Raw genomic sequence first — 15,605 nt, forward strand, 5'->3', positions numbered from 1 at the left:
CTTGATTCTAATTGAAGAAAATGAATCTGAAAGTAAAACTGAAGAAATTCTTGAACTTCATAGATATTTCTTCACCACACAAGATATGTTCCCCCCCAAAAATCTCAGTAGGTTGAAGAAAAGAGAGAGAGTGACCTTTAGAGGTAAACATTCAGCTAGTCTCAGGGAATCTGAGGTGAGACTGACCTGTGGTCCTTCACCCCATGAAGGAAAGGAGGGTGGGCCCTCCCCTATGCATGCCGCACCTGTCCCGGGAATTGTTGTCTAAGTTGTCACCATGCACTGTCGCACCGAGGCAGACGCCCACAGGCGCCAGGTGGATCACATGGTGTTTGTGCTTCAGCCACGCCACGCCTGGCCCTCGCATTTCTACACTCACGTTGTTTCTCATCCTTCAGGTACGGTGGTGTGAGAAGCTGTGTCTGGGCATCTGAGGGCCCTGGGATGATGAACTCCCTCTCATGGATCCTTTCTCTGGGCAAAATAAACTGGGTACTGGGATAGCCTCTTGGTCACAACATCTAAAACCCACTCTGGTGGCCTTTCAACATCATTATGTTTTTATTAACCACATTTTCCTTGTAGGCCATATTGACTGATCCCTTGTTGAGAAACCGAGAACATTAGCATTAGCTAGTAGTTTTACAGTGTCCAGTTTTATCTCGTCTAAATTGTGTTTGGTAACAGTAATTTATTTAGTTATTTCACATTCATTCTTTATCCAAGGCATCCACAGCCTGCTGCCTTCCTCTTCTGCGTCCTCATTCCTGAGCTCAAACATTTTTTAAAGTTTATTTATTTATTTTGAGAGAGAGAGAGCACAAGGGGAGGGACAGAGAGGGAGAGAGAGAGAATCCCAAGTGGGCTCTACACTGCCATTAAGGAGCCCCATGTAGGGCTGGATCTCACAAACCATGAGACCATGACTTGAGCAGAAATCAAGAGTCAAATGTTTAACCAACTGAGCCACCCAGGTGCCCCTTTGAGTTCCAGCTTTTGATTTCACTTTTAACTGTTGGAATTTTATTAAGCAGTTTTTCTTTTTCATGGAAGGCTCATGGTCCCCATATTCTGAGTTCTTTTATATCTGACAATGTCCTTTCCCCCCACTTTCCATGAATGTTATTACAAAGATTTTTGTCTTATTAGCTTATTTTACCAAATTTTAATGTAACTCATCTTTTTAAAAAATATTTATTTATTTTTGAGAGAAGAAAGTAGGAGCAGAGGAGGAACAGAGAGAGAGGGAGGACAGAGTATCCAAAGCGGGCTCTGTGCTGACAGCAGAGAGCCTGAATGGAGCTCAAACCCACAAATGAGATCATGACCTGAGAGAAGTCAGACACTTAACTGACTGAGATACCCAGGTGCCTCTTTAATGTAACTCATCTTAATTAAAAGATCCCTTTGTCTCTAATTATTACTTCCCCTTTTTGTTACAACAATTTTACTTACATATAAAAAAGTAGAATGCCTCCACGAACCCGTTAGCTACCGTTTAGAATTATCAATCTCTGGCCAATATTTTTTCATATATATGCCTATTCTTTTCCTTTCACCCCCTCCAGAATTTTTAAATGTAAATCCAGGGGACTTTTATCCTTTTAATTAAAATAATATACAACATTAATTGAGTATTTACTGTGCTCTGGAGACTCATATATATAGAGAATACGTATTTAAGTGTATAAGAGTACATATTGCACTTAGCTTGTTTCATTTAATCCAGTAGCCATGTTAGGTGCATTTTATTAATATACCCCATTATACAGACTTGAAATAAGTGTTTTATTGAAAAATGTATACAATTTATAGAGGTAGATCTCAATGCATTTTTTTCACAAAGCAAACACACTTAAACTATCACCCAGATTAATAATGGGGGTATTTTCCTCTTTTTACTTGAATAAAAATGGACTGGTTTTAATATTTGGGGTCCATGCTCTTTTTTGAAAATTACAACTTTATATTATTTCATTTTTATATCCTTTTAATTTTAAAAGTGATTTATAAGACAGATTTATTTATTTTTTTTATAAGACAGATTTATAACAGAGAGTTCCCATCAGCCCCACACCCAGATATTATTTTACTTTAGTAAATTAGTAACAAATAGTACATTTGTTACAATTAATGGGAAAGTATTGGTACCTTCTTATTAACTAAAAATCCATAGTTGTTTCAGATTTCCTAGTTTTCCCCTCATTCCTTTTTCTATTCCAGGATCCCACCCAGCAAACCACTAAGGCGCTGTTGGAGGAGGTGGCCGGGGGCACGTGGCCGCCGGCTGCTGACCCACGAGCTGGATCCCTGGATCCGGGCCTCAGAGGCTCCTCGCCCCTCCCCTGTCCCTGGAAAGTGCAAGCAGCGCACGATCCCACTGCGGGAGCCATTTTCAAGCAGGAAGCCTTGAGAGAGCAGCGTGGCGCTGAGAACTTCTGAATGGGCTACACCCGACCGCTGAGGCCTCAGGTTCCCACAGGGTCAGACACAAGCCTGGACCAGCCTGTAAGTCAGCTTGCTTATTAAACCTGCCACCTACCAGTCTGGGACGGCCTGGCCATTCCTTTCGTCCCTCCTTGCCCTCCGTGCCCACCGCGACCAGTTTTCCACCCAACAGGCTCTTCTTTTTTTAAAAAAAAGAAAAGAAAAGAAAAGACACTTTCTAGGAGAGCCTGGGTGGCTCAGTCCGTTGAGCCTCTTACTTCGGCTCAGGTCGTGATCCCGTGGTTCTTGAGTTTGAGCCCCATGTCAGGCTCTGTGCTGACGGCTTAGAGCCAGGAGCCTGCTGCAGATTCTGTGTCTCCCTCTCTCTCTCTCTGCCCCTCCCCGGCTCACTCTCTCTCTCTCTCATAAATAAACAAACAAACAACATTAAAGAAAAACTTTTAAAAACATAGCTCGTTTTTCCCCAGTTTTATTGATACAGTCAACCCGTGTCACTGTGTTAAGTCTCAGGTGGACAGCAGAGTGGTCTGACTTACACATACTGTGCAGTGATTACCACAAAAAATTAGTTAGCATCCGTTATCTCATGGAGATACAATGAAAAGAAAAAGCAAAAAAAAAAAAACCCCTTTTTTCCCTGTGATAAGAATTCTTGGGATGACTGTCTTGACTTCCCTGTATAGCATACAGCAGCATAGCTTCAGTCACCACGCGGTAGGGGACATCCCTAGCACTCACTTGCTTTGTCACTGGCAGCCTGTACCTTAGACCACCTTCTTCGTGGTCCGCACACTTTCTCTCAGAGCTTGGTCGGCATTTCTCTGTTGTCTTCTAGCCTTGAGTGGTTGCTGTAGGGAAGTTTGAGGTTTGTCTGATTTTAAAACAAATATTGAGGGGCACCTGGGTGCTCAGTTGATTGGGCGTCTGACTTCGGCTCAGGTCACGATTTCATGGTTTGTGAGTTCAAGCCCCGTGTAGGGCTCTGTGCTGACAGGTCAGAGCCTGGAGCCTGCTTTTGATTTTGTGTCTCCCTCTCTCTCTGCCCCTCCCCCACTCACGGTCTTTCTCTCTCTCTAAATAAATATTTTTTTAAAATAAATAAAGCAAATATTGAACAGTATTCTACAGACTATAAGATGCACAGATTTTAGAGGTACGATTCTGTGAATTTTGACAAACGTGTATACCCATATAAACATCACCCAAATATAGATGTAGAACTTTCTCATTCCTCCTGAAGTTCCCCCTTGCCCTTTTTCCAGTAACTACCACGTCCTCCCAGAGATGATCACCATTGATTCTGTTCACCATTAGCTAGCTTTGCCTAGAGTTTTATATAAATAGAATCATACCATATGTACCCCTTTGTGTGTGACTTTTTTCCTCTAAATCTGTTTATGTGACTCATCCATGTTGCTGTGAGAATCAAATCTTTGCTTCTTTTTTATTGCTGAGTAGTATTCAATTGTACAAATACATTGTAATTCTGCTCCCCATTCTCCTGTAGATGTATATTGGAATATTTCCAATTTTTAAAGCTACTATAAATACATCTACTATGAACACTTCTGAGCAAGCCTTTGTGTGGACATAAGTTTTCAACTTTCTCTAGTAAATGCCTAAGAGTAGAAGGCTAAGTCATAGAGTCGGGGCTTTTTAATCTTTATTAGAAATTTCCATATGGTTTTCTCCAGTGAATTGTGCCATTAAAAAAAATTTTTTTTTAAACACTTATTCGTTTTTGAGAGACAGAATGTGAGTAGGGGGCAGGTCAGAGAGAAAGGGAGACACAGAATCTGAAGCAGCTCCAGGCTCTGAGCTGTCAGCACAGAGCTTGATGCAGGGCTTGAACTCACAGACTGGGAGATCATGACCTGAGCTGAAGTCTGACGCTTAACCGACTGAGCCGCGCAGGCACCGCTTGACTATGCCATTTTACACCAATATATACCAGATACTGTTTGCCACTTGCCAGTCCTTTTAACTTAGTGGGTGTGTAGTGGCATCTTACTGTTTTTGTTTTTTTTTAATGTTTATTTTTAAGAGAGAAAGAGAGAGTGAGCTGGGGAGGGGCAAAGAGAGGGGTACAGAGGATCTGAAGCGGGCTCTGGGATGACAACAGCGAGTCCAATATGGGGCTTGAAATCACCAACCATGAGATCACGACCTTAGTGGAAGTAAGACACTCAACTGACTGAGCCACCCAGGTGCCCCCTTATTGTGGTTTTACTTTGTATTTCTCTGATGGTAAATTATACTGAGCAGTTTCTCATGTTCTTTTCAGCCATCCTGTATGTTATTTTTTGAATTACTTCAGATCTTTTGTCCATTTTTATTGGACTATTTATTTTTTTAATACTGTTTAGTAGGAATTCTTTATATATGCAGAATGAGTTCTTTATTGGATAAATGTATTATGAACCTTTTCCCTATTCTGTAGCTTTGCTTCTACTTAATCTTACTCCATTAGTGAGCAAAGACTTTAATTTTGCCAGAGTACAATTTATCAATTTTTATGGTTAGTGCCTTAAATTTATTTTAGTAGAGCTGACACACAATGTGACATTAATTTCAGGTGTATAGCATAGTGACTCAACTTCTCTATATGTTCTGCTATGCTCACCACAGGTAGCTGCCATCTGTCACCAGACATGCTGTTACAGTACATTGACTATATTCCCTATGCTGTGCCTTTTATTCTCGTGACTTACTCATTCCATGACTGGAAGCCTTTGTCACCCCCTCTTCTTCACCCATTTTGCCCACTCTCCTGCCCCCCTTCCCTCTGGCATATGGTTAGTACCTTTATGATCTGTCCAAGAAATCTTTGCTTGCCCAAAGTTTGTGAACATTTTCTCCTTTTTTTTTTTTTTTTTTTTTGGTTGGTCTATACATTTTTTTAAAGAGGCAACTAATGTAACGTAAAACTAACCATTTTAAAATTAGCAGTTCAGTGGCATTTAGTACATTCACACTGTTATACAATCAACCACTCTATACTTCTGAAACATTTTTATCATCTCAAATAAAACCCTGGACCCATTAAGCAGTTACTGCCCAGTCTTCCTTCCTTTAGCCTGTGGCAAATCGCCAATCAATCTACTTTCTATCTCTATTGATTTTCCTATTCTGGATATTGATATAAATGGAATCGTGCAATATGTGATCCTGTGTGTCTGACTTCTTTCACTTAGCTGATGGTTTGATACCAGATCATTATTAGATGTATGATTTGTAAATATTCTCTCCTATTCTGTAGGTTGTCTTTTTGCTTTCTTTAGGCTTTGATGCACTCACATTTTTAATTTTGGTGAAATAATTTATCTATATTCCCTTTTGTTGCTTATGCTTTTGGTGTAACCTAAACGTTCATTGCCAAATCCAAGGTCCAGAAGATTTTTACCCGTTGCCTTCTTCTAAGAGTTTTATGGTATTAGTGCTTATATTTAGGTCCTTGATGCATTGTGAGTTAATTTTTGTATATAATGGGAGGAGTCTAACTTCATTTTTTGCATATGGATGGTCTCAGCACTACATCTATCTGTATGCTAGTACAACCCTAATTTGGTTACTGTAGCTTTGTAGTAAGCTTTAAAATTGGGAAATGTGAGTCCTCTAATTTTGTTCCTTTTTGTTTCAAAATTGTTTTGACTATTCAATTTCATATGAATTTGAAGATCTACTTTTTTTTATTTCTGTATATAAGACCATTGGAATTGTGATAGGAATTGCACTGGATATGTAGTACACTTTGGGGATTATTGCCATCTTAACAAAATTATTAAGTCTTCCAACCCATGAGCACAAGATGTTTTTCTACTTACTTAGAGCTCCTATAATTTCTTTCAGCAATGTTTTTCCCCATTATTTTTTAATTTAATTTATTTTTTTAAATTTACATCCAAGTTAGTTAGCATATAGTGCAACAGTGATTTCAGGAGTAGATTCCTTAAGCCCCTTACCCATTTAGCCCATCCCCCCTCCCACCACCCCTCCAGTAACCCTCTGTTTGTTCTCCATATTTAAGAGTCTCTTATGTTTTGTCCCCCTCCCTGTTTTTATATTATTTTTGCTTCCTTTCCCTTATGTTCATCTATTTTGTATTTTAAAGTCCTCATATGAGTGAAGTCATATGATATTTGCTTTCTCTGATTGACTAATTTCGCCTAGCGTAGTACTCTCTAGTTCCATCCATGTGGTTGCAAACGGCAAGATTTCATTCTTTTTGATTGCCAGGTAATACTCCATTTTATATATATACCACATCTTTATCCATTCATCCATCGATGGACATTTGGGCTCTTTCCATACTTTGGCTATTGTTGATAGCACTGCTATAAACATTGGGGAATAACAACTGATTTTTGTGTGTTGGTATTGTATCTGCCACTTTGCTGAATTCACTTCTTCTAGTAGTTTTTTTAAAAAATTGTATGATATGTATTATTTGTGCAATTATGTTACCTGTGGACAGAGATAGCTTTACTCTTTACTTTCCAGTTTGGATGCTGTTTCCCTTGCCTAATTTCTCTGGTTAGAACTTCTCGTACAGTTTTGAAGAACATTGGTAAAGGTTGGCATCCTTGTCTTATTTCTAATCTTAGGGAGAAAGCTGTCAGTCTTTTTACCATTGAGTATGATGTTAGCAGGGGAGTTTTCCTAACTGCCCTTTATCATGTTCAAGATCTTCCATTCCTTGTTTTCTGAATGTTTTTTTTTTTTTTTATCATGAAAGGATGTTGAATTTTGCCAAAAGCTTTCACTGCATCAATGGAGATGATCGTATGATTTTTTCCCCTTTGTTCTATTAATGTGTTTTATTACACCAGATGGCTTTTGCACGTTGAATCACCTTAAATTCCAGGGATAAATCTCACTTGGTCATTGTGTACAGTCTTTTAAATATGCTTTTGGAGCTGCCTTAGTAGTATATTGTTGCAGATTTTTGCATCTATATTCATAAGGGATATTTTCTTTCCTTGTGGCATCCTCACCTGGTTTTGGCATGAGGGTAATATTGGCCCCATAGAATGAGTTAGGAAGTGTTCTCTCCTCTTCTGTTATCTGGAAGAGTTTGAAAAAGATTGGTGTTAATTTTTAAATGCCTAGTAGAATTCACAAGTAAAGCCACCTGATCCTGAACTTTTCTTTTTGGAAGGTTTTAGATTAGTGATTCAGTCTCTAATAGGTCTATTCATATTTTCTATTTTTCCTTGGGTCAATTTTGATAATTTGTGTGTTTCTGTGAATGGGTCCAATTCCTCTATGTGATCCAATTTGTTGGAGTATAATTGTTCATAGTATTCTTATAATTTTTTTTTATTTTTAAGTTTACTTATTTATTTTGAGAGAGAGAAGGAGAGAGAATGAGTGAGTACAAGTGGGGGAAGGGCAGATAGAGAGGGAGAGAGAGAATCCCAAGCAGGCTCTGTGCTGACGGCACAAACTGTGAGATCATGACCTAAGCCGAAATCGAGAGTCGGACGTTTAACCAACTGACCCACCCAAGAGCCTCTCTCATAATTCTTTTTTTTTAAAGTATTTTTATTTATTTCTAGGAGAGAGAGAGACAGCGTGAACAGGGGAGGGTCAGAGAGAGAGGGAGTCACAGACTGAAACAGGCTCCAGGCTCTGAGCTGGCAGTCAGCACAGAGCCCGACGCGGGGCTCGAACCCACGAACCGTGAGATCATGACCTAAGCCGAAATCGAGAGTCGGACGTTTAACCAACTGACCCACCCAAGAGCCTCTCTCATAATTCTTTTTTTTTAAAGTATTTTTATTTATTTCTAGGAGAGAGAGAGACAGCGTGAACAGGGGAGGGTCAGAGAGAGAGGGAGTCACAGACTGAAACAGGCTCCAGGCTCTGAGCTGGCAGTCAGCACAGAGCCCGACGCGGGGCTCGAACCCACGAACCGCGAGATCATGACCTAAGCGAAAGTCGGACGCTTAACCGACTAAGCCACCCAGGCGCCCCTCATAATTCTTTTTAAAGCCACTCTATCAAGGCATGATGACATACAGAAAGCTGTACATATTTAATGTATACAATATGATTAGTTTGGAGATAAGTCTCTACCCATGAGACCATAACCAAAATCAAGGCCATAAACTTATCCATCAGCTCCAAAAGATTCCTTCCTTTCTCCTTATTTACTAATTTAATTTTTTTTCTTTTGTGGTAAGAGCCCTTGGCAAAAAAATCTACCTTCGTAACTAATATTTAAGTATACAAAACAGTACTGTTCGTTATGGGCTTTATGTTGTATGGCAGATCTCCAGAACTTACTCATCTTACATAACTGAAACTTTGTACCCTTTGGCCGCCACCTCCCCCAAGCATTATGGCAATGATTATTCTACTCTCTTTGAATTTGGCTATTTTAGATTTCTCATAAAAGTGGGATCATGCAGTATTTGTCCTTCTGTGTCTGGCTTATTTCACTTAGCATAATATCCTCCAGGTTTATTCGTGTTGCAAATGACAGCATTTCCTTCCTTTTTATGGCTACTAATATTCCAGTGTGAGTATGTGATAGGATATATATCACATTTTCTTTCTTTTTTTTAATTGAAGTATAATTAGCATAGAGTGTTATATTACTTTCAACTGCACAGCATAATGATTCAACAATTCTGTTTTTTCTCACTCCCCACAATGATTCAGCAACTCTATACATTACTCAGTGCTCATCATGATAAGTGTACTCTTAATTCTCTTTATCTATTTTACCTACCACCACCCCCCATTTCCCCTCTGGCAACTTTCAGTTTATTCTCTGTATTTAAGAGTCTGGCTTTTTGGGACCCCTGGGGGGCTCAGTCAGTTAAGCGTCCGACACTTGATTTCACCTCATGTCATGATCTTGCAGTTTGGTTCGTAGGATCAAGTCCCACGATAGACTCAGCACCGATGGTGTGGATTATGCTTGGGAATCTCTCTCTCCTCTGTCTTCCCGTCTCCTGCTTGTTCTCTCTCTCTCAAAACAAATAAACATTAAAAACAGTCTGGTTTTTTGTTTGTTTCTTCTTTTCTCTATTTTTTCATTTGTTTTGTTTCTTAAATTCCACATGTGAGTAAAATCGTATAGTACTTGTCTTTCTCTCTTTAACTTATTTCACTTAGCATTATATACTCTAAGTCCAATCATGTTGTTGCAGATGACAAGATCTCATTCTTTTTTATGGCTGAGTAACATTCCATTGTGCATATATACCACATCTTCTTTATCCATTCATCTATTGGTAGACAACTTGGGTTGCTTCCAATGCTGCAGTAAACATACAAGTGCATGTATCTTTTAGAATTAGTGTTTTCATATTTGGTAAATACCCAGTAGTGGAATTATTTGATCAGATAGTAATTCTATTTTTAATTTTTTTTTTTTTTTTTTTTTTAGGAAACTCCATATTGTTTTCGACAGTGGTCATACCAATTTACATTCCCACCACAAGTGTATGAGACTTCGTTTTTCTCCACATCCTCACCAACACTGGTTTCTTGTCTTTTTTTTTTAAGTTTATCTATTTATTTTGACAGAGATAGAGACAGAGAGGGAGAGAGAGAATTCCAAACAGGCTCTACACTGTCAGCTCAGAGCCCTACAGGGTCCAGCCCAACAAACCATGGGATTATGACCTGAGCCCAAACTAAGAGTTAGACACTTCACCATCCGAGCCACCCAGGTGCCCGTTGTTTCTTGTCTTTTTGATTCTAGCCATTTGGACAGGTGTAAGGAGGTATCTCATTGTAGTTCTGATTTGCATTTCCCTGATAATGAGTGATGTTGAGCATGTTTTCATGTGTCTGTTAGCCATCTGATTGTCTTCTTTGGAAAAATGTATATTCATGTCTTCTGCTTTTGGGAGTGTTTTAATTGCTTCTTTAGCCTCCTTTTTGTTATTGATTTGTCCAGGCTTTCTGTTTCTCAATTCAGTCTTGATAGATTGTGTGTTTCTAGGAATTTTTTCACTTCTGCTACATTGCCTGGTTTGTCGGCATATAATTTTTCATAATAGTCCCTTAGGATTCTTTTTATTTCTGTAGCATCAGTTGTAAAGTCTCCTCTTTTACTCACAATTTATTTGAATCCTCTTTTTCTTAGTCAGTCAACCCTTAATCTCATCAATGTTTAAATTGTTTTTCTATTCTGTTTCATTTATTTCTGCTTTATTTTTTTTCTTTCTACCAATTTTGGGTTTAGTTTGGTCTTTTTCTAGTTCTTTGTGGTATAAAGTTAGGTTGTTTGAAATCTTTCTTTCTTTCTTCCTTTCTTTCTTTCTTTCTTTCTTTCTTTCTTTCTTTCTTTCTTTCTTTCTTTCTTTCTTCCTTTCTTCCTTTCTTCCTTTCTTCCTTTCTTCCTTTCTTTCCTTTCTTTCCTTTCTTTCCTTTCTTTCCTTTCTTTCCTTTCTTTCTTATTATGCTCCATGCCCAGTGTAGGGCTTGAACTCACAATCCTGAGATCAAGAGTCAGATGCTCTACCCACTGAGCCAGCCAGGCACCCCTGAGATCTTCTATTTTAGATAGACACTTATTGCCATAAATTTCTTCCATATAACTGCTTTTACTACATCTTGTAAGTTTTGGTATAAGGTATTTTCACTTTTGTTTGTCTATGAATATATTTTCTTTTTTTTTTTTTATATATTTTTATTTATTTCTAGGAGAGAGAGAGAGCGAGAGAGAGACAGCCTGAGCAGGGGAGGGTCAGAGAGAGAGGGAGATACAGACTCTGAAACAGGCTCCAGGCTCTGAGCTGGCAGTCAGCACAGAGCCCGACGCGGGGCTCGAACCCACGAACCGCGAGATCATGACCTAAGTGAAAGTCGGACGCTTAACCGACTAAGCCACCCAGGTGCCCCTATGAATATATTTTCTAATTTCCTTTTCTATTTCTTCTTTGGCTCAACAGCTGAGAGTTTATTGTTTAATTTCTGTATATTAATGAATTTCCCCTTTTTCTTTCTGTTATTGATTTCTATTTTCATTGCATTGTGATTGGAAAAGATATTTGGAATGATTCATTCTTCTTTAAGTTTATTAAGATTTGTTTTGTGACCTAGCATACGATCTATCCTGGAGAAAAATGTGCCCTTGAGAAGAATGAATATGCTGCTGCTGTTGGCGAGAATGTTTTGCATAGGCCTGTTAGAGCCATATAGTGTTATTCAGTTCTATTTCTTTATTGATTTTCTATCTGGATGAGTTATCCATTACTGAGAGTAGGGTATTAAAGTCTCCTATCGGGGTGCCTGGGTGGCTCAGTCAGTTAAGCGTCCAACTTCAGCTCAGGTTATGATCTCACGGTTCATGGGTTCGAGCCCCGCATCAGGCTCTGTGCTGACAGCTAGCTCAGAGCCTGGAGCCTGCTTCAGATTCTGTGTCTCCCTCTCTCTCTGACTCTCCCCTGCTCACGCTGTCTCTCTCTCTCTCTCTCAGAAATAAATAAAACATAAAAATAAATAAATAAAGTCTATCATTTTATTGTACTGGTGTGTATTTCTCCATTTGTATCTGCCAGCATTGGCTCTGTATAATTACGTGCTTTGACGTTCAGTATACATGCATTTCACGCTGTTATATATTCTTGTTGAATTGGCCCTTTAATCATTATATAATGACCTTCTTTGCCTCTTGTGACATGTTTTGACTTAAAGTCTTCTGCTCTCTTGGTTCCCATTTGTGTGTAATACCTTTCTCTATCCCTTCACGTGTAGCCTATGTGTATCCTTAAATCTAAGGTGACTTGTAGACAGCATGTTGTTTGGTTTGGTTTTTATTTCTTACCTTATTTTTTAAAGGATTTTCTTTTTTTTTAATTAATTAATTTATTTTGAGTGGGGGAGGGGCAGAGAGAGGTAGAGAGAGAATCCTAAGCAGACTCTGCTCTGTCAGCGTGGAACCTGACAGGAACTGAGCTTGGAAATGACCTGAGCCAAAATCAAGAGTGGATGCTCAGCTGATTGATCCCCCCAGGTGCTCCTGGCCTTGTATTTAAATCCATTCATCCACTATATGTCTTTTGACTGGATAGTTTAGTCCATTTACGTTTAGTTATTGATAGATAAGGACTTACTCTTGTCATTTTGTTTATTGTTTTGTGTCTTTTTTTATATTTCTCTTATTCCTATCTTATTCTCTTTTTGTCTTTATTGTGATTTGACAGGATTTTTTTGTTGTGATATGCTTTGATTCTTTTCTCTATATCTTTTGTGTACCTACTTTGGGTTATTTCCTTTGTGCTTACCATGAAGTTTACATCAAACAATTTATAGGTATGTCAGTCTATTTTAAGCTGTAACAACTTAATCATATATAAAACCTCTACATCACACATATTTTGTTTTTGATGTCAGATTTTACCTTTTTAAAAATTTGTCCTTTCATTAACAACTTTGTTTATAGTTATTCTTTTTTTTTTCTTTAACTTATCCTTGAGAGAGAGAGAGACAGAGTGTGGGTCGGGAGGGGCAGAGAGAGAGGGAGACACAGAATGTGAAGCAGGCTCCAGGCTCTGAGCTGCCAGCACAGAACCCAATGCGGAACTCAAACCCACAAACTGCAAGATCATGACCTGAGCTAAAGTTGGACACCTAACTGACTGAGTCACCCAGGTCCCCCTGTTTATAGTTATTCTTAATACTTTTGTACTTTAACTTTTACACCAGTGTTAAAAGTGATTTGCATGCCTCCATTACAGCATGAAAGTATTCTGTAATTGTCTTTATAGTTACCTTTACTAGTAAGATTTATACTTTCATATGTTTTCATGTTCCTGTTTAATGTCTTTTCATTTCAACTTAAAGAACTCTTGTTGGTATATCTCATAAGACATGTTCTAATGGTGACAAACTCCCTCAGGTTTTGTTGGTCTGGGGCAGTCTTTAGTTCCACCTCATTCTTTTTTTTTGTTTGTTTGTTTTTAATATTTTTATTTATTTCTAGGAGAGAGAGAGAGAGAGACAGCGTGAGCAGGGGAGGGTCAGAGAGAGAGGGAGACACAGACTCTGAAACAGGCTCCAGGCTCCGAGCTGGCAGTCAGCACAGAGCCCGACGCGGGGCTCGAACCCACGAACCGCGAGGTCATGACCTAAGCGAAAGTCAGACGCTTAACCGACTAAGCCACCCAGGTGCCCCAGTTCCACCTCATTCTTAAAGGACAGTTTTGCTGGATATAGTATTGCTGGTTGACATTTTTTTCCTTTTTCTGTAATCTCTCCTATCCTGCAAAGTTTTGGCTGATAAATCTGATACTTGTCTTATAGAAGTTCCCTTGTATGTGACAAATTCAGAGATTCTATGCTCACTGGCTGGCAGTGTCCATGGATGAGCCTAATGATGGAGAGTATGAATAGGTCTATTGCTCTGGTTTTTGGTGGGTCTGCTGCTGAGATCTGTGGGTAGTTTGGGTGCTGATCCACAGGTAGATGGGGCTGTTTCTGGATGGATGGATGGATGGATGGATGGATGGGGCTGCTTCTGGATCTGCAGTGGTGGATCTGCACTGAGTAGAGCTCCTGCCAGGTCAACAGGTGGGCAGAACTGCTTTGGGTCTGTGGCAGCAAGCCCACCACTCAGGTATAATTCTTTTATCTTTAGAATCAATAGTCATGGACTCATTTTCTTTTTTTATTTTAGTTATTTTTATCTCTTTTTTCCTTGGTAAATCTAGTTAAACTTTTGTCAATTTTGATCTTCTCAAAGAACCAGTTTTTTTGTTTTGTTGATTCTATTGTTTTTCTATTCTCTATTTCATTTATCTTCACCCTAATCTTTATTATTTTCTTTCTTCTGCTATCTTTGGGTTTAGTTTGCTCTTCTGTTTCTAGCCCTATAAAATATAAAGTTAGAAATCTTCCTGTTTTTCATTTTTTAAATGTTTTTATTTATTTTTGAGAGAGAGAGAGATCACAAGCAGAGAAAGGGATAGAGAGAGGGAGACACAGAATCTGAAGCAGGCTCTAGGCTCTGAGCTGTCAGCACAGAGCCCAACACAAGGCTTGAACCCATGGTTATGAGATCACAACCTAAGCCAAAGTCGGACACTTAACTGACTGAGCCATCCAGGTGCCCTGAGTTCTTTCTTTTTAATATAGACATTTAAAAATAATAGTAGTACAGTCATTACAGCTCTTTTGTTTACTATTTGCATGGAATCTATCTTTCCATCCTTTTGCTTTCAACCCTTCTGTGTCTTTGAATCTAAGACTCTTAGGGGCTCTTTAAACATATCCCACCCACCCCCAAAAAGTTAATTAATTAATTAATTAATTAAAAAATAAAATAAAAATAAAAATATCCCACTCCCGGAGAACTATCTACCATGCTACTAGAAGTCAAAAGAAAGCTGGAGTAGCCATACTTATAGCAGACAAACTAGACTTTAAATTAAAGGCTGTAACAAGAGATGAAGAAGGGCATTATATAATAATTATGGGGTCTTTCCATCAGGAAGAGCTAACAATTATAAATGTCTATGCACTGAATTCAGAAGCACCCAAATGTATTAAACAATCACAAAGATAAGCAATCTTTGGTATTTGTGCAGATGTGCAATGTGGTATTTGCAGAGGACTTTAATACTCCACTTACAGCAAAGGATAGATCATCTAGACAGAAAATCAGTAAACAAACAATGGCCCTGAATGACACACTGGACCAGATGGACTTGACAAATATATTTAGAACTTTACATCCTAAAGCAGCAGAATATACTTTCTTATTGAGTGCATATGGGAACATTCTCTAAGATAGATCACATTCTGGGTCACAAAACAGCCCTCAATAAATATAAAAGAATTGAGATTATATCATGCATATTTTCAGATCACAATGGTATGAAACTTGAAATCAACCACATGAAAAAATTTGTAAAACCTCCAAATGCGTGGAGGTTAAAGAACATCCTACTAAAGAACAAATGAGTCAACCAGGCAATTAAAGAAGAAATTAAAAAATATATGGAAACAAATGAAAATGAAAACATGACAATTCAAACCCTTTGGGATGCAGCAAAGGCAGTCTTAAGAGGAAAATACATTGCAATCCAGGCCTATCTCAAGAAACAAGAAAAATCCCAGATACAAAATCTAACAGCACACCTAAAGGAACTAGAAGCAGAACAGTAAAAAAAAAAAAAAAAAAAAAAACCAAAACC

General features: G+C 38.6%; 1 protein-coding gene across 3 annotated transcripts in view; it reads left to right on the forward strand.

The window, feature by feature from the left end:
• Positions 1–2,390: 2,390 nt before the first annotated feature.
• Positions 2,391–15,605, forward strand: part of IQCF3 (IQ motif containing F3) — a 69,686-nt gene continuing 56,471 nt past the window's right edge. For 2 of the 3 annotated variants that reach the window (XM_039243698.1, XM_039243702.1), the window contains exon 1: positions 2,391–2,508. In XM_039243698.1, the coding sequence (XP_039099629.1) occupies positions 2,443–2,508 (66 nt within the window). In that variant the 5' untranslated portion in view covers positions 2,391–2,442. The remainder of the gene's footprint in view (positions 2,509–15,605) is intronic. The other variant, XM_039243703.1, reaches the window with a different exon arrangement.

This window comes from Hyaena hyaena, unplaced genomic scaffold, assembly GCF_003009895.1.
Source record: "Hyaena hyaena isolate Hyena2069 unplaced genomic scaffold, ASM300989v1 scaffold_231, whole genome shotgun sequence".
Taxonomy (NCBI): Eukaryota; Metazoa; Chordata; class Mammalia; order Carnivora; family Hyaenidae; genus Hyaena; species Hyaena hyaena.